Below are 27,290 nucleotides of genomic sequence, written 5' to 3'. Positions count from 1 at the left end.
AAAAAACCGTAAGCCTAAGAGTGTATCATTGTTCTAGCATAGATAACCATAGGCTATGCTCAATCGATTGCACCATATTCTCTATGACTAGGTGAATTGTGTCATCATTTGTCACTTTTTCCCTAACTCGATGAGTCACCTAACATGTCACTGTCATACGTTGGTCCACTCAATAGTGCTCGAGTGTTAGCACTGTGCTGACTGTGGTGTGTCGATTACTGTATGGTGTGTGCCTATGGGTGTTTCTCAATGGAAAATATGAGTCCCACCCACCTTCCTTATATACATACAGCTTGAAAAAGAGCGCAGGGCAGCCAGGACAAGGCGTCTAGCGAACCAAAAGTAAGTGGCAAACGAAATGCACTTTTCGGTTAAATCAAATGTGACTTAGCCTTGTAGATCAAACATTTCCATTAGCGATCGTGCGCAATTGAGTTTCTTGTAGATGTGTTATTGACACGTCGCTTTCCTCAGAAATGTTTAATTTACTAGCGAGCCTTCTTCCTCGAAGGATATGACACGCAATAACAAAATGTCTCACAGAGAACATGATAACAGTAGGCTAAGCGGTTAGGCCTATCGTTATAGACCTATTAGAAACTATGTTTGCATAATTTGCCTGACAACGCGAAAGGCAGCCTTCCAGAGCTTCGGTAAATTGGCTTGTCTTCTTCCGATTAGTAGGCCGAGTGCAGAAAACCTTTACAACGCAAAATTACAACTAGGAAATACCGAATTGAACGTTTAGCTGGCGCCTGAAAGTCAACCAAAAAGGTACTGATATATTGACATTTTTTACCTTGGTTCGATGTTGACTGATGCACAATATTTTGCTTCTGTCTATTTTGACAGTTGCTGTGCTGTCATTTGGTGTAGAGGCAGTCAGTGTAAGGCTATTTCGAAAACGTTAGTATAAGCGGCGGCCTATGGCTATTCTCATTAATTCAATGTTGAAAATGACATTTAGAATAAGGATGTTTAGCTGCCTACAATTATTTATTTCTTCAAATATTGTGTAATAGGCCAGTCATGTGGATGGAAATAAGAGTTATTTTTCTTTGGGGTCTACTACATACAGCAAAAGAGTTGTTTGAACTTTTGGATAGGCCTGCCTATACACATTTGAGTCACTCAGAAGTTATTTTCAAACCATCTATTTTTGTATGAGTTCAAGGCCTCAACAGCCAACACCCATCATGTGTATTGTATTGAACACTCCCATCCCCCCAGCAAACATAGTTGGTGTACACAAGGAACCCAAATGGCTACTTACATTTATACACAGTCCTTTATAAATGTGTACCGTTCCTCACATTTTATCAATAGAAAAGGTGTGACATTTCATTGTAATCTATCAAAGCGATTATGTCAGTTGGTAGCCTAGTTCTTCAGTTAGCCTTTATTTGCCACTGATTTGAGGTTTGGTTATTATACAGTAATAGCCTTTATCGGCTTTAGTGAGTAGGCCGAGCAGGAGTCTTAGTCAAATGCTGTTTTTGTGTAGATGAGATTACGTCAGTCACAATTTCACTCCAGTATTACACTTGCTTAACGTTAGTTTTAATCTGTAAACCTCAGGACAATGATAGAAGGGGAAATACATTGTGTTGAAATTAGTATTTTGTACATGGGTTAGATGAGAATCATTCATACGTCTTACTCTTTTCGACAGCGTGGTCGATTCCTGTTTGGACTTTGGCATTCCCGTCAAAACAGTACGATGCTTTATTTCGAAATTTTGTGACGTTCGAGCACACACATTTTTTTAGGCTTGTCTACTGCCGCGTTCACGTGGTAGTCGGAACTAGGAAACTCGAACATTTCCGACTTGTCGTTATTCACAGGTCTCGTTCAACCAGTTAGCTATAGTTATACAAATCTTTCCTTCGTCGGTGATTGGGCAACAGTAGGGATTCTTCAAGTGTTTGTCATTCAACGACAGACGACTAGTTTTCATGCAGTTTTCCACTTGAGAAATACTGCACCAAACGTCTAAGATGTAATATTGCGCAACTAAGACCTCGTCTTCACGTCTACTGGCTACAGCGTCTCGAGAGGGACAAACCGTAATATTGCCGCTTTTTTCTCGTTTTTCATGCTAAGATATTTTAAGGTAATATGCGAAAACAGACGTTCACTTCGTCTAGTCGAGTTCTGCAAGGAGTAAACCGAATCTATGGATGGACGCCTTTAGGCTGTAGACTTATACGCATGCACAGTACATTAAATAGGGGGTGACGGTGTAATAACAGTGTAGTAAGTCCTTACATCATAAATATTATACTGTATCATCTAAAAGTGAACTTTTTGCTGAGGTGTAGTCGGTGATATAAAATGGTCGAAAACATAATTAATATTGCTCACATGTTCCCTATTCAATCGGAGAGAGAATCATATCTGTTCTACACTATACATATCTATCTGAACATTTTCTAGCCTAACCTTACACCCTTCTGAACAGGCCACTGATGTAGAACTGTGTTCCTATTCAAATACAGCAGCAGTCTGTCATTCTTTCCCCTGTCCTTAAAATGCAAATTATGAGAAGGGATTCTGTACATGGAGCCATGGATGGAACAAGTTGGCATATGAAATGGGAGTATTGGTTTTTCACACACAGCAGCATAATCATTGTCAAATAACAAGCAGCACCAAAAGTAACAAAAGCAAAGGAGAGTCAAGGTTGGGTCATTTGAAATGTAGTATTTCAGTGTACAGTAAGGCTTTAAATAGGTTCTCCCATTTTAATCAGTTATTTCTTAATTACTATTCGAGATGTATGTCTTCTTCCAGATGACATTTCTTGGTGCTAGATTTCAGGAAAATACTCAATTTCATGAACATAGTAGTTCCATTTCACACAGTATGACCCAACCCATACATTTTCCATGTTAACAATTAAGCCATTCGCTTAGGGAACCCAGATTCCTTAAACCTTGGGTCATCCTGAGGAATTCAGCCTTATTTTTCCTCCACAGCTTAACTTCTTTGAGGGTGGAGGGGCCCACTGTGTATATGGGCATGTTTCTAGCTCTGTAGTTGCTATGGACACCACAACACCAACCTATGTGTTCACGCCACAATTTGAGTCATAAAACTTTGTTTTACAACAAACAGATGCGTGGCACTGACTGTGTGTCCAACTGCCATATTGTGTGTCTGTAAGGCAGGAGGTGTTCCTGTCATCATGACCTAACCAGGAACAGAAAAACTCCTGGCCTTATAAATTGCATGTACACATTAAACAGGCCTTATATTTTGATATTTTTCTTTATTTCAGACCATAAACCATGAGCTATCCAGGATACCCTCCTCAAGCCGGAGGCTACCCACCCCAAGCCGGAGGCTACCCACCCCAAGCCGGAGGCTACCCACCCCAAGCCGGAGGCTACCCACCCCAAGCCGGAGGCTACCCACCCCAGGCCGGAGGATACCCACCCCAGGCAGGCGGCTATCCCCCTCAAGCAGGGGGTTACCCCTCTCAGGCTGGAGGTTACCCCCCTCAGGCTGGTGGCTATCCTCCACAGCCTGGAGCTGGAGGGTACCCAGCCATGCCCCCAGCAGGTAAGGCCTCAGCTCAACAGATCATGATTGGCCTAATATATGCAGACATGTCCAGTATTTCTTATAGGTACAAGGTATATGAAATGTAATGTAATCTAAGGGAGACACAGACAGACAGACAGACAGACAGACAGACAGACAGACAGACAGACAGACAGACAGACAGACAGACAGACAGACAGACAGACAGACAGACAGACAGACAGACAAAGACAGGGTCAAGAAAAGAGGATAGGGTACTGCTGGACAGACTCAGAGACTGAGTCCTTCTGTCCTCCTGTATCTCAGGGCCAGATATCATCATGAGGTTTAGATGTAATGTTGTGGTGCATGCGTTGTGTTTTCTAAACAACCTCTGCTGTGCTGAGAGTCAACACTCACAGACCAACTAGTGTCTGACACAGTCCTCCCATTCTGTGTGCCCTGAGAATCATTCCATATCTGCTGACTAGAAGCCAAGGTTAGTCACATATATTGGCAAGTGTGAACAGTTCATTGCCAGTCCTGGTGCCTAGCACAATCACCAGATATTTATTGAAACCTTTCTATGAAATCTTAGCACTTTCAATGTTGTTTTGAAAACAGCACTTTTTTTGGTAACATAATTGATCGATTGATTGTTTAAAAGCATATACAGCCACAACATCATAGCAAAAGCAGTACATACTACATACATACTATTAAAATAATAATCCTACAGTGGGGGGGAAAAGTATTTGATCCCCTGCTGATTTTCTACGTTTGCCCACTGACAACAAAAGGATCAGTCTATCATTTTAATGGTAGGTTTATTTGAACAGTGAGAGACAGAATAACAACAAAAATATCCAGATAAACTCATGTCAAAAATGTTATTAATTGATTTGCATTTTAATGAGGGAAATAAGTATTTGACCCCCTCTCAATCAGAAAGATTTCTGGCTCCCAGGTGTCTTTTATACAGGTAACGAGCTGAGATTAGGAGCACACTCTTAATGGGAGTGCTCCTAACCGCAGCTTGTTAACTGTAAAAAAGACACCTGTCCACAGAAGCAATCAATCAATCAGATTCCAAACTCTCCACCATGGCCAAGACCAAAGAGCTCTCCAAGGATGTCAGGGACAAGATTGTAGACCTACACAAGGCTGGAATGGGCTACAAGACCATCGCCAAGCAGCTTGGTGAGAAGGTGACAACAGTTGGTGCGGTTATTCGCAAATGGAAGAAGCACAAAAGAACTGTCAATCTCCCTCGGCCTGGGGCTCCATGCAAGATCTCACCTCGTGGAGTTGCAATGATCATGAGAACGGTGAGGAATCAGCCCAGAAATACACGGGAGGATCTTGTCAATGATCTCAAGGCAGCTGGGACCATAGTCACCAAGAAAACAATTGGTAACACACTATGCCGTGAAGGACTGAAATCCTGCAGTGCCCGCAAGGTCCCCCTGCTCAAGAATACATATACATGCCCGTCTGAAGTTTGCCAATGAACATCTGAATGATTCAGAGGACAACTGGTGAAAGTGTTGTGGTCAGATGAGACCAAAATGGAGCTCTTTGGCATCAACTCAACTCGCCGTGTTTGGAGGAGGAGGAATGTTGCCTATGACCCCAAGAACACCATCTCCACCGTCAAACATGGAGGTGGAAACATTATGCTTTGGGGGTGTTTTTCTGCTAAGGGGACAGGACAACTTCACCGCATCAAAGGGACGATGGACGGGCCATGTACCGTCAAATCTTGGGTGAGAACCTCCTTTCCTCAGCCAGGGCATTGAAAATGGGTCATGGATGGGTATTCCAGCATGACAATGACCCAAAACACACGGCCAAGGCAACAAAGGAGTGGCTCAAGAAGAAGCACATTAAAGTCCTGGAGTGGCCTAGCCAGTCTCCAGACCTTAATCCCATAGAAAATCTGTGGAGGGAGCTGAAGGTTCGAGTTGCCAAACGTCAGCCTCGAAACCTTAATGACTTGGAGAAGATCTGCAAAGAGGAGTGGGACAAAATCCCTCCTGAGATGTGTGCAAACCTGGTGACCAACTACAAGAAACGTCTGACCTCTGTGATTGCCAACAAGGGTTTTGCCACCAAGTACTAAGTCATGTTTTGCAGAGGGGTCAAATACTTATTTCCCTCATTAAAATGCAAATCATTTTCTAACATTTTTGACATGCGTTTTTCTGGATTTTTTTGTTGTTATTCTGTCTCTCGCTGTTCAAATAAACCTACCATTAACATTATAGACTGATCATTTCTTTGTAAGTGGGCAAACGTACAAAATCAGCAGGGGATCAAATACTTTTTTCCCCCACTGTATATCAGTTTGTCAGTGATTTGCCATAAACTGTTTAGTGACAAAAACACCCATCTATGTCACCTGTTGCAGGTAGTTGGGGAGGTGGTGCTGGTTTCCCCACCATAGGTGTTGATAATCTGTCCAACCCTGGATTCAACGCAGGCAATCTTCCAGGCATGGTAAGTCTGGCATGAAAATACATCCACACCCTCCAAATCACACAGAGAATATTCTCAACATGCCTGTACTTCATCCCCCTTCAGATCATTGCATTAAATATTTCAGTTAGCATGAATTGCATGGCCAATATTGGAAATCACAACCCAATTATTGACTGGTAAGACTTTTATAAAAAATAATCTATGTTGCAGCTTTCTTGTTAACCTTTCTTCAAAATCTCTCTTGCGTGCCAAAATAATATTGCTCGTAATTAGCTAAGATACTGCTTCAAAAATGTTAGAATTTTCTGCAACCTCCTCTTTCACTGTTGTAATCCTTCAAAACTACATGTTTTGTATAATTTCTTTGTTGCATTGTATTTTATTTTCTTTGTAATCAAAACACAACAGCAGATGCTGTATTACCTATAATACATGATTGATCATCTGCAAAACAGCTTTGCGTGCATAATAGTTTAAACCAATCAGCGTACTGTCTGTGCAAATCTTTATTGGATGCCCATTTCTCTTCCAATCATAGGCCAACCAGATCTCATCATCCATGGGGGGCTTTAACCCCAACCCTGCCATGTTCACCCCTGGTGGGTACCCCCAACATTCCCCCCAGCCCCCTAACCAACAGCCCCATGGCCTGTACCCACAGCCAGGTGGGCAGATGCCACAGACTCAAGGCCCAGGCATGGGCTACCCAGGCCAGCCCATGCCTGGCTACCCACAGGCACCCTCACCCAACCCCTCCATGCCTGGTTACGGAGGAGGACCAGCGCCTAACCAGCCCATGCCAGGGTACCCTCGTGCCCCGTCGCCCAACCCATCCATGCCAGGATACGGAGGTGGAGCCATGCCCGTCGCTCCTGCCATCAACGTAAGAGACACTGGGAAGATTTAACCCTATTGTGACAATAGTACTTCAAAAGACTATTTAGGACAGGTATACATCCTGTTAAGTGTCCATACTTCATCCATGGGTTTCAACTTGGATATCTGAGTGTTCTGCAATAATATTGATAGTGTTTCTATAGTTTTCTGTTTCTTCTTGAGATGTCAATGATTAGAGATTTGACAGGAGTTTTACTGGCAGCTAACACTAAAAGGGTAAAGCAATCTGGAAAATGCCCTCTCCTTCCCTGTTCTTCCAGAGAGGATTCCGGGGAAGCATCAAGGATTTTCCAGGAGCAGACCCACTGAGAGATGTGGAGGTTCTGAGGAAAGCCATGAAGGGCTTTGGTGAGTTGGTTACATAGGCCCAGTCAAGAAACAGCCCCTTATACACTATAGGGGTCTAGTGAGTGAGTTAGACCCTCTTCAGAAACAACCCCTATACCCTTATATAGGGGTCTAGAGAGTGAGTTAGACCCTCTTCAGAAACAACCCCTATACCCTTATATAGGGGTCTAGAGAGTGAGTTAGACCCTCTTCAGAAACAACCCCTATACCCTTATATAGGGGTCTAGAGAGTGAGTTAGACCCTCTTCAGAAACAACCCCTATACCCTTATATAGGGGTCTAGAGAGTGAGTTAGACCCTCTTCAGAAACAACCCCTATACCCTTATATAGGGGTCTAGAGAGTGAGTTAGACCCTCTTCAGAAACAACCCCTATACCCTTATATAGGGGTCTAGAGAGTGAGTTAGACCCTCTTCAGAAACAACCCCTATACCCTTATATGGGGGTGTAGAGAGTGAGAGACTGTGTCCGAATACCCATACTAGTGTACTACATACTTAAAGTGCACACTATGTACTCCTGACTGGCTTGAGTAGGTGGGGCAGGGCTGAGTGTGGGTGCATTTTCCAAATTCAACGGACATGTCTCGCATTAACCAGCCTGATAATATCTCATTTCCAATTCAATTAATTTCTCTAAACTCTGAATATAATATGAATTGAGTTATAGGCCTACTCAGGCTGGTTGTAACCAGACTCTCACATTCTACCTAATGGAGTTATAGGCCTACTCAGGCTGGTTGTAACCAGACTCTCACATTCTACCTAATGGAGTTATAGGCCTACTCAGGCTGGTTGTAACCAGACTATCACATTCTACCTAATGGAGTTATAGGCCTACTCAGGCTGGTTGTAACCAGACTCTCACATTCTACCTAATGGAGTTATAGGCCTACTCAGGCTGGTTGTAACCAGACTCTCACATTCTACCTAATGGAGTTATAGGCCTACTCAGGCTGGTTGTAACCAGACTCTCACATTCTACCTAATGGAGTTATAGGCCTACTCAGGCTGGTTGTAGCCAGACTATCACATTTTACCTAATGGAGTTATTGGTCTACTCAGGCTGGTTGTAACCAGACTATCACATTCTACCTAATGGAGTTATAGGCCTACTCAGGCTGGTTGTAGCCAGACTATCACATTCTACCTAATGGAGTTATAGGCCTACTCAGGCTGGTTGTAGCCAGACTATCACATTCACGCTATACTGTAGCCCATATAGCCAACCTATGATATTTAAAAATGTCTAAAGACAGAAACAGAACATTTGGTTCCATTTCAACATATTTATTAGTTAATATACAGAATCTACCACATACCCAAAACTGATTTGTGAAGTTGCTGGAGGCAAAATGCAAAACTGGAGAAACAGGAAAAAGTTATCTATAAGTGAAACCAAAGTGCTGTAACCTATATAAATGACATCAAATAGCCTAGTACACCAAAACTTTTCAAATGTTTTAATCAATAGGGTATTGCACAGAAAACGTGGACAGTCGGGTGTATCGCAAATTCTGAAGCGCTGGACAGCAACATAACAAACAAAAGCACTGCAAATTCTGAACCGCTTGACAGGAACATAACAAACTAAAGCACTGCAAATTCTGAACCGCTTGACAGCAACATAACAAACTAAAGCACTGTAAATTCTGAACTGCTTGACAGCAACATAACAAATAAAAGCACTGTAAATTCTGAACCGCTTGACAGCAACATAACAAACTAAAGCACTGCAAATTCTGAACTGCTTGACAGCAACATAACAAACAAAAGCACTGTAAATTCTGAACCGCTTGACAGCAACATAACAAACTAAAGCACTGCAAATTCTGAACTGCTTGACAGTAACATAACAAACAAAAGCACTGTAAATTCTGAACCGCTTGACAGCAACATAACAAACTAAAGCACTGCAAATTCTGAACTGCTGGACAGCAACATAACAAACAAAAGCACTGTAAATTCTGAACCGCTGGACAGCAACATAACAAACTAAAGCACTGCAAATTCTGAACCGCTTGACAGCAACATAACAAACTAAAGCACTGACCATAGGGAAGGAGATCTGAATGACTGCTAAGGCTTGATCCATCAATTAAATCATTCACGGTTCAATATGCAGAAATCGCTCCGCCATTTCCTGGTTGCTAAAATTAAAAATAATTTCGCCTAATTTCAGTTTATGTTACAAAACAAGCACTCAGAGTGTAGAGAATCATTGTACCATCTAAACCGCTGTGAAATATATTTTCCATAACCAAAAATATTGCTGTTTGAAGCTGGTGTGCAAGACCGAAAGTAAAAGACGCAAAAACGAAACTTAAGAAACCGCTTCTTAGACTTTCTTTCAATGCGAAAGACAGATCTATAACTCACATTTCTATGTGAATTTGGTTGGGTCCCCCAAAAAGTTACATGTTGCAGCTTTAAATAAGTAGCCTAGCCTCCAAAACTAAAACAATTCATATGTTCAAATCAAAAGGCCTGATTTACATGACATCAATAGTGCAGCCACATCCCGAGTCCCGGTGCCGACACATTCAGAAATCAAAAGATGGTTTTGTATTTAGTTTAAAAGCTCTGACAAAAACCAAGAGAACAAAAAACACTTTCCAATGAGAAAACAGAAATCCACTTTAAAAATAAAAAAATACTTCTGTTTTCAAAGATGTAGCCTACGATGCAATACTTGTGATAATTTTAAGAAGAACAAAAACTACATAGCCTACATTTGAACAAAACCTCAGAAGCTTCGCTATTCGGCATCTTCCCAATTAACCTTTTAATGCAATGGTCTAAATCAGCGTCACTCAGTGTTTCTTGGTAGTCTTAAACAAATCTACTTTGAAACAAAAGTTTACACCTCACACACGTGGTTATGGGCCCGGAAGACACATTTCAGTTGAATGCATTCAGTTGTACAACTGACTAGGTATCCCTTTCCATGTCAGACATAGAGTTGAGATGTTTTACATTTTGAGTTTGCATCCCAATATTACACTATAAACTGTACATCATAGAAGGGCGATTTGGTCATTCCACTGCAGGAACGGGTTTTAAGTAGCCTAGTTTAGTTGTTTGGCCACTTGTAGAGAACTAGGGCCTATCACACGCAGCCCACCTCTTCCAATGCATTGTGGAATAGTGTGCATTGAAATTTACTTGATGAAGCTCCGAAATTAGTATACCATCCTGGCATTTAGGGATCCTGAGTGGCGCAGCGGTCTAAGGCACTGCATCGCAGTGCTAGAGCCGTCACTACAGATCCGGCTTAGATCCCGGGCTGTATCACAACAGGCCGTGATCGGGAGTCCCATAGGGCGGCGCACAATTGGTCAAGCATTGTTTGGGTTAGGGGAGGGTTTGGCCGGGGGGCTTTACTTGGCTCATCAGGGTATGCCGTCATTGTAAATAAGAATTTGTTCTTAACTGACTTGCCTAGTTAAATAAAGGTTAAGTAAAATAAATAAATACATACAACCATACTCGATTTTCAAAAATGAACTTACTATAAAACGTTCTATTTTCTCATAGTGAGAATGAGCAATTCGCGATTGCGTTGTTTCGCATTATTGGTTGATTTTGGGAGCACATCCCCATATCTGATTATCAACTGTTGTCAAAGCAGAAATTACTATGACATCTAGGCATTTAAAGGGTACTCGATTTTTGAAATACATACTATAAAAAATGTTTTTTTTGCATACTCAAACAGCCTACTATTTAGGACGCAAGTATGGGTATTCGGACACGGCCAGTTAGACCCCATTCAGAAACAACCCCTAGCCCCTTATATAGGGGTCTAGTGAGTGAGTTAGACCCAGTCTAATATTGGAACCAGAAACAAAAATTGCATGCCTAATGGCCAGCTGTTAGAATAGGTCCTGTCCTGAAACAACCCCTTGCCAGTCCCTTATACAATACACACTGTAGATTTGAACAGTTTGCATAGGTATAATCAACACTAGCAGTTATGTTGTCTTCTTTTTAATGATCATCGATCTTTGAATGACTTAATTATGTATAAGGACCTGGTAATGTTGTTTGCTCAGCTACACTACTAAAAACCTTGGTGTTCTGAATCCATCAAGGGAAATGGATGGGCTGTTTGAATATGTGTTCTGACAGTGGACTTGTCCTGCAGGTACTGATGAACAGGCCATCATAGACCTGCTAGGAAGTCGCTCCAACAGACAGCGTGTTCCCATGCTCATGGCCTTCAAAACCTCCTACGGAAAGGTAGCTAATACAGTCATATTGACATTATACTATATTATACTATGTAAGTACAATATACATTTTCTAATAGCTTATTTCTTATTATTGAAAGACTATACAGTGATTATGACCATACATTTTTTCTATAATTTCTTTCTAGGAAGGTATTTGAAAGGAATAGGCATGACTCTCGCTCCCATTTAAAAACGTTATACCTTATTTATCTAATTAAGTTTTTAGGGAACAATGAAATAAGTGTTACAGCATCATAAAATGGTCTGAATATGTTGCCCTGAAGTGACAGTCAGAGTGTATTCTCTAGTGTGCCAGTGATATCTAAACAGCAGCTGTTGGTTCTGCCAGTAAACGACTCGCTGAGGGATCTGATTCACTCAGACTTTATTAGCTACAGCCATACCAAGAACACACATGGCACAGCAGTTGAACACAGATGGCACAGCAGTTGAACACAGATGGCACAGCAGTTGAACACACATGGCACAGCAGTTGAACACAGATGGCACAGCAGTTGAACACAGATGGCACAGCAGTTGAACACAGATGGCACAGCAGTTGAACACACATGGCACAGCAGTTGAACACAGATGGCACAGCAGTTGAACACAGATGGCACAGCAGTTGAACACACATGGCACAGCAGTTGAACACAGATGGCACAGCAGTTGAACACAGATGACACAGCAGTTGAATACAGATGGCACAGCAGTTGAATACAGATGGCGTCAGTACTTGAAGTGGACTGAAATAAGTACCTCTACTCATTTGGCCTCTCTAACCCTGTTCCTGGAGAGCCACCCTCCTGGAGATTGTAACTTCAACCCTGTTCCTGGAGAGCCACCCTCCTGGAGATTGTAACTTCAACCCTGTTCATAAAGAGCCAGCCTCCTGGTGGTTTTCACTCCAACCCTGTTCCTAGAGAGCCAGCCTCCTGGTGGTTTTCACTCTAACCCTGTTCCTAGAGAGCCAGCCTCCTGGTGGTTTTCACTCTAACCCTGTTCCTAGAGAGCCAGCCTCCTGGTGGTTTTCACTCCAACCCTGTTCCTAGAGAGCCAGCCTCCTGGTGGTTTTCACTCTAACCCTGTTCCTAGAGAGCCAGCCTCCTGGTGGTTTTCACTCTAACCCTGTTCCTAGAGAGCCAGCCTCCTGGTGGTTTTCACTCCAACCCTGTTCCTAGAGAGCCAGCCTCCTGGTGGTTTTCACTCTAACCCTGTTCCTAGAGAGCCAGCCTCCTGGTGGTTTTCACTCTAACCCTGTTCCTAGAGAGCCAGCCTCCTGGTGGTTTTCACTCCAACCCTGTTCCTAGAGAGCCAGCCTCCTGGTGGTTTTCACTCTAACCCTGTTCCTAGAGAGCCAGCCTCCTGGTGGTTTTCACTCTAACCCTGTTCCTAGAGAGCCACCCTCCTGGAGGTTTTCACTCCAACCCTATTCCTGGAGAGCTACCTTCCTGGAGGTTTTTGCTGCCACCCCAGTTGTAACTAACCTGATTCAGCTTATCAAGCAGCTAATTATTAGAATCAGTTGTGCTAGATTAGAGTTGGATTTAAAACCTACAGAACGGTAGTTCTACGGGAACAGGGTTGGAGGTTAAACCTACAGAACGGTAGTTCTACAGGAACAGGGTTGGAGGTTAAACCTACAGAACGGTAGCTCTCCAGGAACAGGGTTGGAGTTAAAACCTACAGAACGGTAGCTCTCCAGGGACAGGGTTGGAGGTTAAACCTACAGAACGGTAGCTCTACAGGAACAGGGTTGGAGGTTAAACCTACAGAACAGTAGTTCTACAGGAACAGGGTTGGAGGTTAAACCTACAGAACAGTAGTTCTACAGGAACAGGGTTGGAGAATAAACCTACAGAACAGTAGCTGTCCAGGAACAGGGTTGGAGGTTAAACCTACAGAACAGTAGTTCTACAGGAACAGGGTTGGAGAATAAACCTACAGAACAGTAGCTGTCCAGGAACAGGGTTGGAGGTTAAACCTACAGAACAGTAGTTCTACAGGAACAGGGTTGGAGGTTAAACCTACAGAACGGTAGCTCTACAGGAACAGGGTTGGAGGTTAAAACCTACAGAACGGTAGTTCTACAGGAACAGGGTTGGAGGTTAAACCTACAGAACGGTAGCTCTCCAGGAACAGGGTTGGAGTTAAAACCTACAGAACGGTAGCTCTCCAGGAACAGGGTTGGAGGTTAAACCTACAGAACGGTAGCTCTACAGGAACAGGGTTGGAGGTTAAACCTACAGAACAGTAGTTCTACAGGAACAGGGTTGGAGGTTAAACCTACAGAACAGTAGTTCTACAGGAACAGGGTTGGAGGTTAAAACCTACAGAACGGTAGTTCTACAGGAACAGGGTTGGAGGTTAAACCTACAGAACGGTAGCTCTCCAGGAACAGGGTTGGAGTTAAAACCTACAGAACGGTAGCTCTCCAGGAACAGGGTTGGAGTTAAAACCTACAGAACGGTAGCTCTACAGGAACAGGGTTGGAGGTTAAAACCTACAGAACGGTAGTTCTACAGGAACAGGGTTGGAGGTTAAACCTACAGAACGGTAGCTCTCCAGGAACAGGGTTGGAGTTAAAACCTACAGAACGGTAGCTCTCCAGGAACAGGGTTGGAGGTTAAACCTACAGAACGGTAGCTCTACAGGAACAGGGTTGGAGGTTAAACCTACAGAACAGTAGTTCTACAGGAACAGGGTTGGAGGTTAAACCTACAGAACAGTAGTTCTACAGGAACAGGGTTGGAGAATAAACCTACAGAACAGTAGCTGTCCAGGAACAGGGTTGGAGGTTAAACCTACAGAACAGTAGTTCTACAGGAACAGGGTTGGAGGTTAAACCTACAGAACAGTAGTTCTACAGGAACAGGGTTGGAGAATAAACCTACAGAACAGTAGCTGTCCAGGAACAGGGTTGGAGGTTAAACCTACAGAACAGTAGTTCTACAGGAACAGGGTTGGAGGTTAAACCTACAGAACAGTAGTTCTACAGGAACAGGGTTGGAGAATAAACCTACAGAACAGTAGCTGTCCAGGAACAGGGTTGGAGGTTAAACCTACAGAACAGTAGTTCTCCAGGAACAGGGTTGGAGTGTAAACCTACAGAACGGTAGTTCTACAGGAACAGGGTTGGAGGTTAAACCTACAGAACGGTAGCTCTCCAGGAACAGGGTTGGAGGTTAAACCTACAGAACGGTAGCTCTACAGGAACAGGGTTGGAGAATAAACCTACAGAACGGTAGTTCTACAGGAACAGGGTTGGAGGTTAAACCTACAGAACGGTAGTTCTACAGGAACAGGGTTGGAGATTAAACCTACAGAACGGTAGTTCTACAGGAACAGGGTTGGAGGTTAAACCTACAGAACGGTAGTTCTCCAGGAACAGGGTTGGAGGTTAAACCTATAGAATGGTAGTTCTCCAGGAACAGGGTTGGAGGTTAAACCTACAGAACGGTAGCTCTACAGGAACAGGGTTGGAGTTAAAACCTACAGAACGGTAGCTCTACAGGAACAGGGTTGGAGTTAAAACCTACAGAATGGTAGTTCTACAGGAACAGGGTTGGAGGTTAAACCTACAGAACGGTAGTTCTCCAGGAACAGGGTTGGAGGTTGAACCTACAGAATGGTAGCTCTACAGGAACAGGGTTGGAGGTTAAACCTACAGAATGGTAGCTCTACAGGAACAGGGTTGGAGGTTAAACCTACAGAACGGTAGCTCTACAGGAACAGGGTTGGAGGTTGAACCTACAGAATGGTAGCTCTACAGGAACAGGGTTGGAGGTTAAACCTACAGAACGGTAGTTCTACAGGAACAGGGTTGGAGGTTAAACCTACAGAACGGTAGCTCTACAGGAACAGGGTTGGAGAGCCCTGCACTATACTATATAGACTTACTGCCAATATTCTAAAAGAGGTGCCAGTCCTCAAGCAGTACAGAAAATTACTGTGTCTGTATTCAAGTCAGAAAATTCAAGGTGCTTGTTCGCTGTATTGCTGAGCACCGGCCCAACTCAAAGACTGCTTGGATAGCATTGAATTATACCAAGCTTGTATCCCCTTACCTTCCCAGGATCTGGTTAAGGATCTTAAGTCCGAGCTGTCAGGGAACTTTGAGAAGCTGGTGCTGGCCATGTTGAAGACTCCATCCCAGCTTGATGCATACGAACTGAAGGAAGCCATTAAGGTTTGTGAAAGGGTTTTTATAATCACTGACAGATTCCCTCTTCTTAACATTTGTGTGCGTGTGTGTGTGTGTGTGTGTGTGTGTGTGTGTGTGTGTGTGTGTGTGTGTGTGTGTGTGTGTGTGTGTGTGTGTGTGTGTGTGTGTGTGTGTGCATGAAAACAATAATAATATTTTTTTTTGTTGTTATTTTTGTGTTATTAACTAGCTAAACTAACTTAAAGAACAGAGAAAGACAAATCATACTTGGTATATAATAATATCCCTGTTATAACCTCCCAGCCATTCTCTGCTGTATGTTCTGACAGGGCGCAGGGACAGACGAGGCCTGTCTGATAGAGATCCTGTCCTCTCGCTCCAATGCAGAGATCAGAGAGCTCAACCAGGTCTACAAGACAGGTGAGTTACATACAAACACTGTTCAGGGAGACAATGTTAACAAGGAAGTTGTATATTTCCTTTCAGAAACACACCACGCCTCTGTTGTATTGGATTGTGGAAGTGGACTGTGTGTGTTATTTCAGAGTATAAGAAGTCTCTAGAAGATGCCATCAGTGGGGACACCTCAGGACATTTCCGTAGACTCCTCATCTCTCTGGCCCAGGTACAGCCTATGACCCATAGATATAGAATAGTGTATACATTCTAAATACATATACACATAGGAACAGTACATATAGATGGGTGATTCATTATGTGTTGTGTTTGTGCTCTCAGGGTAATCGAGATGAAAGAGAGACGGTGGACATCTCTCTAGCTAAACAAGATGCTCAGGTATATATATATATATATGTATATTGCCATTTCTTATCTGTCACGAACCTTGTGACGTCTAATCTACATACTGTAGTATGTCTTCAGCATACTTCGGGCCATGAGTTTTTCATGACTACGTGATTTGAGCAGGAAAAACTCTGGACTCTACACAACATATTAGAAATCTCTACCTCCTCATTGAAAGATGCCTGTGTGTATTGTGGGCCCTCTGTCCAGGCCCTGTATGCTGCTGGGGAGAACAAGGTGGGAACTGATGAGTCCAAGTTCAACGCCATCCTGTGTTCTAGGAGCAAGTCCCACCTCAGAGCAGGTAACTACAGGGGAGAGGAATGGTACTGTGACGACAGAAGTTAAATATCTATGAAATATAAATGAAATGTATATAAAATATAAATTACATGTATATGAAATATCAATTTAATGTATATGAAATATCAATTTAATGTATATGAAATATCAGTGCTCTCCGCTCACCTTGACTCGTAGCTAGAGCTTTTGCCGCTACCTTATTGTGTGTGTGTGTGTGTGTGTGTGTGTGTGTGTGTGTGTGTGTGTGTGTGTGTGTGTGTGTGTGTGTGTGTGTGTGTGTGTGTGTGTGTGTAGTGTTCCATGAGTACCAGCAGATGTGTGGCAGAGACCTAGAGAAGAGCATCGACAGAGAAATGTCTGGAGACCTGGAGAGTGGAATGGTGGCCGTGGGTAAGGGGAAACATTTTGGTTAATACACACACATGCACTGCCATGCCTATACAGGTCTATCCGGTGTCACACCTACACGTTTCTACACAGGCACACACTAACACTACGTAGCACCCATAACAACGCACACCACCCACACACACAACTATGTCTTACAATACTTGTGAGGACTTTTTGGGGAGCAACAATTGATTCCCATTCAAAATCATATTTTCCGGGCCTCCCGAGTTGCGCAGCGGTCTAAGGCATTGCATCGCAGTGGTAGAGGCGTCACTACAGACCTGGGTTCGATCCCGGGCTGTATCACAACTGGCCGTGATTGGGAGTCCCATAGAGCGCCGCACAATTGGCCCAGCGTCGTCCGGGTCAGGGGAGGGTTTGGCCTGGGTTTGGCCAGGGGGGCTTTACTTGGCTCATCACCCTCTAGCGACTCCTTGTGGTGTGCCGGACACCTGCAGGCTGACCTCGGTCATCAGGTGAACGGTGTTTCCTCCGACACATTGGTGCGGCTGGCTTCCGGGTTAAGCGAGCGGGTCTTTAAGAAGTGCGGTTTGGCATGTCATGTTTCTGAGGACGCGTGACTCGACCTTCGCCTCCCAAGCCCGTTGGGAGTCCCAGCGATGAGACAAGATCGAGAAAAAGGGGGTAAAATAATAATAATTTCCTAACCCTTACCTTAAACCCGAAGCCTAAAATTGCCTTTTTACAAGTGAGGACTGGCAAAATGTCCTCACTTCTCAGAATTTATGTTGGTTTACTATTCTTGTGAGAACTTCTGGCTCACAGGTATAGTAAAACATGTACACACACGCACCTACAGTACCAGTCAAAAGTTTGAGTTTTGTAGAATAATAGTGAAGACACCAAAACTATGAAATAACACATATGGAATCATGTAGTAACCAAAAAAGTGTTAAACAAATCAAAATATATTTTATATTTGAGATTCTTCAAAGTAGTCACCCATTGCACACTCTTGGCATTCTCTCAACCAGCTTCACCTGGAATGCTTTTACAACATTCTTGAAGGAGTTCCCACATATGCTGAGCACTTGTTGGCTGCTTTTCCTTCACTCTGTGGTCCAACTCATCCCAAACCATCTCAATTGGGTTGAGGCCAAATTTATTGAATGTGTTAACACCAATGAGCTTGAAAAGTATTGGGACAGTGATAAATGTTTTGTTGTTTTCGCTCTTTACTCCAGCACTTTGGATTTGAAATGATACAATGACTATGAAGTTCCTGTCAGCTTTAATTTGAGGGCATTTTCATCCATATCGGGTGAACTGTTTAGAAATTACAGCACTTTGTTTATGTAGTCCCCCCATTTTAGGGAATCAAAAGTATAGGGACAAATTCACTTATATGTGTATTAAAGTAGTGAAAAATGTAGTATTTAGTCCCATATTCCTAGCACGCAAGGATTACATGAAGTTTGTGACTCTACAAACTTGTTAAATACATTTGCTGTTTGTTTTGGTTGTGTTTCAGATTATTTTGTGCCCAATAGAAATGAATGATAAATAATTGATTGTGTCGTTTTCGAGTCACTTTTATTGTAAATAAGAATAGAATATGTTTCTCAACACTTCTACATGAATGTGGATGCTACCATGATTACGGAAAATCCTGAAGTAATTGTGAATAATGATGAGTGAGAAAGTTAAGAGGCATAAATATCATACCCCCCTAAACATGCTAACCTCCCCTGTTATTGTAATGGTGAGAGGTTAGCATGTTTTGGGGGTATGATATAAAATGCTAACCTCCCCTGTTATTGTAATGGTGAGAGGTTAGCATGTCTCGGGGGTATGATATTTGTGCATCTGTAACTTTCTCACTCATACAGACAAGTGATTTTTTTGGGCCTCCAAAAATGGTTTTTGGTCCAAGACTGTAAAATCACCAGAAATTCTGCAAAAAATTTGTTTAATTTAGGAAATCTGTTCCCAAGTCTTCCCACGAAAAAAGAATACGTGATTGTGTTATATCAAATGTTCAAATCAAATCAGATTTTATTAGTCACATGTGCCGAATACAACAGGTGTAGACCTTACAGTGAAATGCTTACTTTCAAGCCCCTAACCAACAATGCCGTTTAAAAATACAAATAAGAATAAGAAATAAAATGAACAAGTAATTAAAGAGCAGCAGTGAAATAACAATAGTGAGACTATATATAGGGCGTACCGGTACAGAGTCAATGTGCGGGGGAACCAGGTAGTCGAGGTAATTGAGGTAATATGTACATGTAGGTTATTAAAGTGACTATGCATAGATAATAACACAGAGTAGCAGCGGTGTAAAAGAGGAAATGGGGGAGTGGGGTGGGCAATGCAAATAGTCTGGGTAGCCATTTGATTAGATGTTCAGGAGTCTTATGGCTTGGGGGTAGAAGCTGTTTAGAAGCCTCTTGGATCTAGACTTGGCGCTCCGGTACCGCTTGCCGTGCTGTAGCAGAGAAAACAGTCTATGACTTGGGTGGCTGGAGTCTTTGATAATTTTTAGGGCCTTCTTCTGACACCGCCTGCTATAGAGGTCCTGGATGGCAGGAAGCTTGGCCCCAGTGATGTACTGGGTCGTACGCACTACCCTCTGTAGTGCCTTGCGGTTGGAGGCCGAGCAGTTGCCATACCAGGCAGTGATGGAACCAGTCAGGATGCTCTCGATGATGCAGCTGTAGAACCTTTTGAGGATCTGAGGACCCATGCCAAATCTTTTCAGTCTCCTGAGGGGGAATAGGTTTTATCGTGCCCTCTTCACGACTGTTTTGGTGTGCTTGGACCATGTTAGTTTGTTGGTGATGTGGTCACCAAGGAACTTGAAGCTCTCAACCTGCTCCACTACAGCTCCGTTGTAGTGGGGGCGTCCTCGGTCTCCTTTTCCTGTAGTCCACAATCATCTCCTTTGTCTTGATCACGTTGAGGGAGAGGTTGTTGTCCTGGCACCACACGGCCAGGTCTCTGACCTCCTCCCTATAGGCTGTCTCGTCGTTGTCGGTGATCAGGCCTACCACTGTTGTGTCATCGGCAAACTTAATGATGGTGTTGGAGTCGTGCTAGGCCGTGCAGGAGGGGACTGAGCACGCACCCCTGAGGGGCCCCCGTGTTGAGGATCAGCGTGGCGGATGTGTTGTTACCTACCCTTACCACCTGGGGCGGCCTGTCAGGAAGTCCAGGATCCATTTGCAGAGGGAGGTGTTTAGTCCCAGGGTCCTTAGCTTAGTGACGAGCTTTGAGGGCACTATGGTGTTTAACGCTGAGCTGTAGTCAATGAATAGCATTCTCACATAGGTGTTCCTTCTGTCCAAGTGGGAAAGGGCAGTGTGGAGTGCAATAGAGATTGCATCATCTGTGGATCTGTTAGGGCGGTATGCAAATTGGAATGGGTCTAGGGTTTCTAGGATAATGGTGTTGATGTGAGCCATGACCAGCCTTTCAAAACACTTCATGGATACTGACGTGAGCGCTACGGGTCGGTAGTCATTTAGTCAGGTTACCTTAGTGTTCTTGGGCACAGGGACTATGGTGGTCTGCATGAAACATGTTGGTATTACAGACTTGGACAAGGAGAGGTTGAGAATGTCAGTGAAGACACTTGCCAGTTGGTCAGCGCATGCTCGCAGTACACATCCTGATAATCTGTCTGGCCCTGCAGCCTTGTGAATGTTGACCTATTTAAAGGTCTTACTCACATCGGCTGTGGAGAGTGTGATCACACAGTCGTCCGGAACAGCTGGTGATCTCATGCATGTTTCAGAGTTATTTGCCTCGAAGCGAGTATAGAAGTAGTTTAGCTCGTCTAGTAGGCTGTGCTTCCCTTTGTAGTCTGTAATGGTTTGCAAGTCCTGCCACATCCGACGACCGTCGGAGCCAGTGTAGTACGATTCGATCTTAGTCCTGTATTGATGCTTAGCCTGTTTGATGGTTCGTCGGAGGGCATAGCGGGATTTCTTATATGCTTCCGGGTTAGAGTCCCGCTCCTTGAAAGCGGCATCTCTAGCCTTTAGCTCAGTGCGGATGTTGCCTGTAATCCATGGCTTCTGGTTGGGGTATGTACATACGGTTACTGAGGGGACGACGTCATCGATGCACTTATTGATGAAGCCAAGGACTGATGTGGTGTACTCCTCAATGCCATTAATATATTCCAGTCTGTGCTAGCAAAACAGTCCTGTAGCTTAGCCTCTGCTTCATCTGACCACTTTTTTATTGACCGAGTCACTGGTGCTTCTTGCTTTAATTTTTGCTTGTAAGCAGGAATCAGGAGGACAGAATTATGGTCAGATTTGCCAAATGGAGAGCGAGGGCGAGCTTTGTACGCATTTCTGTGTGTGGCGTAAAGGTGGTGTAGAGTTTTTTTCCCTCTAGTTGCACATTTAACATGCTGATAGAAATTTGGTCAAACGGATTTAAGTTTCCCTGCATTAAAGTTCACGGCCACTAGGAGCGCCGCACGAGTGTTTTCCTGTTTGTTTATGGCGGAATACAGCTCATTGAGTGCGGCCTTAGTGCCAGCATCGGTCTGTGGTGGTATGTTGACAGCTATGAAAAATACAGATGAGAACTCTCTAGGTAGATAGTGTGGTCTACAGCTTATCATGGGATACTCTACCTCAGGCGAGCAAAACCTCGAGACTTCCTTAGATATCGTGCACCAGCTGTTGTTTACAAATATACATAGTATGCCACCCCTTGTCTTACCAGACGCCGCTGTTCTATCCTGCCGATACAGAGTATAACCATATGTTGATAATGTCGTCGTTCAGCCTCAACTCCGTGAAGCATAAGATATTACAGTTTTTAATGTCCCGTTGGTAGTTTAATCTTCCTTGTAGGTCGTCAATTTAATTTTCCAATGATTGCATGTTAGCTAGTAGAATTCTCAGAAGGCAGCCCGACCTCCGTCCTCTTTTCCTCCGTCTTTTCTTCACGCAAATGACGGGGATTTGGGCCTGTTCCCGGGAAAGCAGTATGTCCTTCACGTCAGACTCGTTAAAGGAAAAAAAAGCTTCTAACAGTTCGTGGTGAGTAATCGCTGTTCTGATGTCCAGAAGTTATTTTCAGTCAAAAGAGACGGTAGCAGCAACATTATGTACAGAATAATTAAAAAAAAAGAAGTTACAAACAACGCAATTTTTTTGTACAAAAAGCACATTTGGTTAGGAGCACGTAAAACGCCAGCCATCTTCTACAGTGCCATGATACATGTCTCAATGTTATCAAGGTATGAAATAATTGTATTTGAAAATGATCTATTTTTGGGCTTAGTTGTGGTAAATTTGCAGTGTACAAATTCTTATAATTATGTTCCCCCGACCATCGTCTCTGACAAAAATCGTCCCGCAGCTGAATCTAGTTGCCTATCCCTTCCTTAAGACACTGCATCTAAGTGCAAGAGGTGTCACTGCAGTACCTGGTTCGAATCCAGGCTGCATCACATCTGGCCGTGATTGGGAGTCCCATAGGGCGGCGTACAATTGGCCCAGCGTCGTCCGGGTTTGGCCAGTGTAGGCCGTCATTGTAAATAAGAATTTGTTCTTAACTGACTTGCCTAGTTAAATAAAGGTTAAAAAATACAAAATATACATTGAAAAAATATTCATGCATACGTTTAAATTATATTATGTAAGTTAAACATAAAAATATATAAAAACTGATTTATTAAAGTATATATTTTTTACAGATTACTAACATTACTGCCCCCACTGCAAGAATGAAATACTTAAATACATGCAATTTTGTCCTTGAAACATTTAATTGAAATACTGTAGAATTCCATTCATTCCTATGGAGCACTGCTCCTACTGGGGAGTGACAATATGGCCGACCAGTGGCTTCAAAGCCTCTCAATGGTCAATACATAGCATCAGCAATCCAGGGTTTATTTACATCATTGGTTAACACCCATAACTTACTCATTGTTATTGTTGAAAGATGTTATTGAAGATGCTTTAACAATATGTGTTGCCACACTGTTGCTGACCTGAATGAGTAATTGTTGTTGTGTTTTTCCCCACTTGGCTATCATTGCTCAGGTTAATGGTACAGTAACATGCTTTTAGATTCATTTGACTGGATGACATTGTTATCTGACTGTGTATCAAGAGAATATCTCAACCTTACACCCTTGTGATGATGTGGTGTGGCGTGTTGTTTGCTTCTTCCATTACGCATGTTCATCCATACAGAAGTCATGTTGATGTGATGTTTGAAAATGTATTTCACCGCTCAAACTACAGTCATATTTTCTCTGTTTTCTTCAACTTTCAAGTTCAGGTTTCAGATAGGACTTTATATACAATATTTTCAGTTGAATCTCTTCCTATAATTTGAAACTGTTTTGTTTGTTTGAGAGTTTCCCTCCTCTGGGATCTGTTTGTGCTCTTGCCAGTTCCATTGCTTTCATCGTCAACTCAAACGTTAGTCATGACAATGACTGACAAGGAGTTGGCATGCTAGCACTAACAGACTGGTAATTGGGCTATGTTATCAGTCCCTCCCTCCATATAGCTGGGGCTGGTCTAAGGTTTAGTAGGGTGGTCAGTACATGCTGGGCATTCTAACCCTCTGCTCTCTCCGTGTTCCAGTCAAGTGTATTAAGAACACGCCTGCCTACTTTGCAGAGAGACTCTACAAGTCCATGAAGGTAAGACACGCTCCCTTGCGATCTGCCTGTCTGGGCTGATTACAACATACTGTACATACACACAGTACAACAGAACTGTCCACGACTGATAAGTGCACATTGTTTAAGTTCATTACATTTCTACTTTCCCAGTCCCAATGAAATGACATTGTTATTACTGTAATTGCTTCTGATAATTGTACTCTTCAAATAAGTGCTTAGGTCCAGCCTGACCTGTGTGTTCGTGTTCTCAGGGGGCCGGGACCAAAGACAAAACCCTGATTCGGATCATGGTGACGCGTTCTGAGGTGGACATGCTGGATATCCGTCAGGAATACGTCAAGAACTACGGCAAGTCGCTCTACACAGACATCTCTGTAAGTATCTCTCCTCATCACCGCACACACACACACACACACACACACACACACACACACACACACACACACACACACACACACACACACACACACACACACACACACAAACCTCCAACAATGCTACTGCTATAGAGCAGGTTAGCTATTCTAGCATGATGTTCTGGACTAGTTTGATGATGTGTTTGTGTTGTTGTTGTTGTTGTCTATGACAGGGAGACACCTCAGGGGACTATAAGAAACTGCTGTTAAAGCTGTGTGGAGGGAGCGACTAGAGGGACCATGTCAGCTCTCTACGGGATCTCCTCCACACTATATCCATTTACTGACTGACCTATAATATCATCTTTATCATAATATATGCCATTCTGCCAATCTGTCTGACTGTCTGTCTATGCATGCACCACAATCAGCAGTTCTGCATGCCATGCCATCCATTTTTTCAGTGCAACTGTTGTCACATGTTATGATATGAGAACATCATGTCCTAAAGCTGTTCCTTTTCTATATTTTTATGAGCAACAAAGTATATATTTTTCAATAAGTTTTCCTTTGATTGGTATTATATCTTAGTCGATCTGAAAATGCCCTTAAAGGTACAATGTGCAACATTGATTAGATTTGGAATTTAAATCAATATATATATTTTTTTTAAAGATATATTTTATTTTAACCAGCCTGTGCCAATATTATGCGTATCTAATTGTACAAGTTAATTCAGTACTAATTGATTTAGCTGAGCAATGTTGAATACGTTACTCTGAAAATAATAATTAGCGGCTAAAATACCAAAGTGGTCAGTTTATATTTAAGCAATAATGCCCGAGTGGGTGTGATATATGGTCAATATACCACGGCTAAGGGATGTTCTTAAGCAGTACCCGGATACAGCCCTTGGTATATTGGCCATATACCACAAACCCCTGGGGTGTCTTATTGTTATTATAAACTGGTTACCAAAGTAATTAGAGCAGTGAAAATAAATGTTTTGTCATACATGTGGTATACGGTCTGATATACCCCATCTGTCAGCCAATCTTCATTCAGGGCTTGAACTGCCCAGTTTATAATTGTGTTTATATGGTGTGTGTACACTATCACTGTTGTTTACTTTCCTTTACACTCACTCATGTGTTTTCTGCTGTTTGCTACGAGCGCAAGTTTCAAGTTTTTAATGGTGCACAAGTACAGTGAAATGTATTTTTCTTTGAGCATATCTGTCAATATAACTCCAAATGTAAACCTCATTGCATCACATTTCAGTAACGGTGCTCTGATGATCACTACATCTGAAAATAAATGCTGAGAAACACGGCTGTTGTTTCCCCTAGTAATTCCATCCATGCTCATGTTGTGTTGCGTCATACTGTGTTTTAGTCTTGAGGCAAGAAAGAGTACTATTTCCTGTTTCTGCTACTGACATTTTCAACCAATAGCTAGCAAGTAGCTAGCAGGCTTATTTAATTATACATTGAGTATTCCATGACAGACTGACCAGGTGAAAACTATGATCCCTTATTGATGTCACTTGTTAAATCCACTTCAATCAGTGGAGATGAAGGGGAGGAGACAGGTTAAAGAAGTATTTTCAAGCCTTGAGACAATTGAGACATGGATTCTGTATGTGTGCCATTCAGAGGGTAATTGGGCAAGACAAAAGATTGAAGTGCCTTTGAACGGGGTATGGGAGTAGGTGCCAGGTGCACCGGTTTGTGTCAAGAACTGCAACACTGCAGGGTTTTTCATGCTCAACAGTTTCCCGTGTGTATCAAGAATGGTCCACCACCCAAAGGACATCCAGCCAACTTGACAACTGTGGGAAGCATTGGAGTCAACATGGGCCAGCATTCCTGTGCTTTCGACACTGTAGAGTCCATGCCCTGATGAATAAAGGCTGTTGTGAGGGCAAAACTGGGGGGGTTAAAGTCAATATTAGAAAGATGTTCTTAATGTTTTGTACATTCATTGTAAAGGCAACAATGTCAACACTGACCTGAATAGGAGAACGTCTGCCATTTATTTGTGACTTTGTCACTTGTCAGTGGTTTTGGTTGTTTACTTTGTTTCAGTCAGGTGGCAGTAGGAGCAGATACCTTCCGTTTCCTCTCACTCCACTGGCCCGGATTTATCAGAAAGACACACCTTTCCTGTGGCTGGGCCACTCCCCCATGTTTGTCGTTCAAACTCTTGTCTATTCTCTCTCACAACATAAGCAGGGGGGCGGCTTCTGTTGTGAAAAGCAATTATGGATCCAGGCTTTGAAGGGAAATGTCTCAACTTCATATTCATCATCTCCAGCAACACCCCAACATCAACATATGCGAAGAAATGTGTGTTTCTATGTTTTGCAGTCAAAAAGACAGAGGAAGATAAGTGTTTATGATGATATCATCTGGTGTGCGTCAGGTGATTTTATTGTCCAACTATGAGTAGGCAAAGGTAACTAAAGGTCATAGTTAAGTGAAATCACATGATACACACCGGATGTTGTCATCGGAAACACGTACTGTTTTCCACATATGTTGGGGTGGTGCTGGAGATGATAAATATGAAGTAAAAGTAATTTAAATTTGTCTTTGACCCTTTTCTTCACACTGGTCTTTAAACCCTGTTCCAATACAGAAGACATTGGGACTGGAGTTCAGATAATCATGAGGCCAATAGTCAATACATGTAATCAGTGTTAATTTGGTGCATTTATGATTAGAATCATGTTTACGAGATACAATATCCAACAATAGCTCAACCTGTCATATGTGTTATTTTCATTCTTGCCCGTAGAGGGCAGTAATGTATTGTAGCTCAGGACAGTTCTTCATTCTGGTCCGTAGAGGGCAGTAATGTATTGTAGCTCAGGAAAGTTCTTCATTCTAGCCCGTAGAGGGCAGTAATGTATTGTAGCTCAGGACAGTTCTTCATTCTGGCCCGTAGAGGGCAGTAATGTATTGTAGCTCAGGACAGTTCTTCATTCTGGCCCGTAGAGGGCAGTAATGTATTGTCGCTCAGGACAGTTCTTCATTCTGGCCCGTAGTGGGCAGTAATGTATTGTAGCTCAGGACAGTTCTTCATTCTGGCGTGTAGAGGGCAGTAATGTATTGTAGCTCAGGACAGTTCTTCATTCTGGCCCGTAGAGGGCAG

At 42.9% G+C, this 27,290-nt stretch overlaps 1 protein-coding gene across 2 annotated transcripts; it reads left to right on the top strand.

Annotated features, from left to right (window-relative positions):
• Nucleotides 1-330: 330 nt before the first annotated feature.
• anx11 (Annexin A11) lies at nucleotides 331-25,495 on the top strand. Of its 2 annotated transcripts, none has more exon segments than NM_001139997.1 (15): nucleotides 331-342; nucleotides 3,281-3,564; nucleotides 5,936-6,024; nucleotides 6,545-6,889; nucleotides 7,164-7,251; nucleotides 11,398-11,492; nucleotides 15,561-15,674; nucleotides 15,980-16,070; nucleotides 16,196-16,275; nucleotides 16,389-16,445; nucleotides 16,665-16,758; nucleotides 17,052-17,147; nucleotides 23,738-23,796; nucleotides 24,030-24,152; nucleotides 24,368-25,495. In NM_001139997.1, coding segments are annotated over 14 exon segments (1,665 nt in total). In that variant the 5' UTR covers nucleotides 331-342; nucleotides 3,281-3,290; the 3' UTR covers nucleotides 24,428-25,495.
• Nucleotides 25,496-27,290: the final 1,795 nt, after the last annotated feature.

Source organism: Salmo salar, chromosome ssa18 (genome assembly GCF_905237065.1).
Source record: "Salmo salar chromosome ssa18, Ssal_v3.1, whole genome shotgun sequence".
In the NCBI taxonomy this organism is placed as follows: Eukaryota; Metazoa; Chordata; class Actinopteri; order Salmoniformes; family Salmonidae; genus Salmo; species Salmo salar.
Note: the sequence above shows the minus strand (reverse complement) of the source record. Positions and strands in the feature narration are given on the sequence as shown.

Excerpts from the sequence above, each read along its gene's own strand:
- anx11 (XM_014155002.2), top strand. The coding sequence starts at position 3,291 with ATGAGCTATCCAGGATACCCTCCTCAAGCCGGAGGCTACCCACCCCAA. Across the intron at positions 6,890-7,163 it reads CCGTCGCTCCTGCCATCAAC|AGAGGATTCCGGGGAAGCAT; the intron begins GTAAGAGACACT and ends CTGTTCTTCCAG. Across the intron at positions 16,446-16,664 it reads TAGCTAAACAAGATGCTCAG|GCCCTGTATGCTGCTGGGGA; the intron begins GTATATATATAT and ends CCCTCTGTCCAG.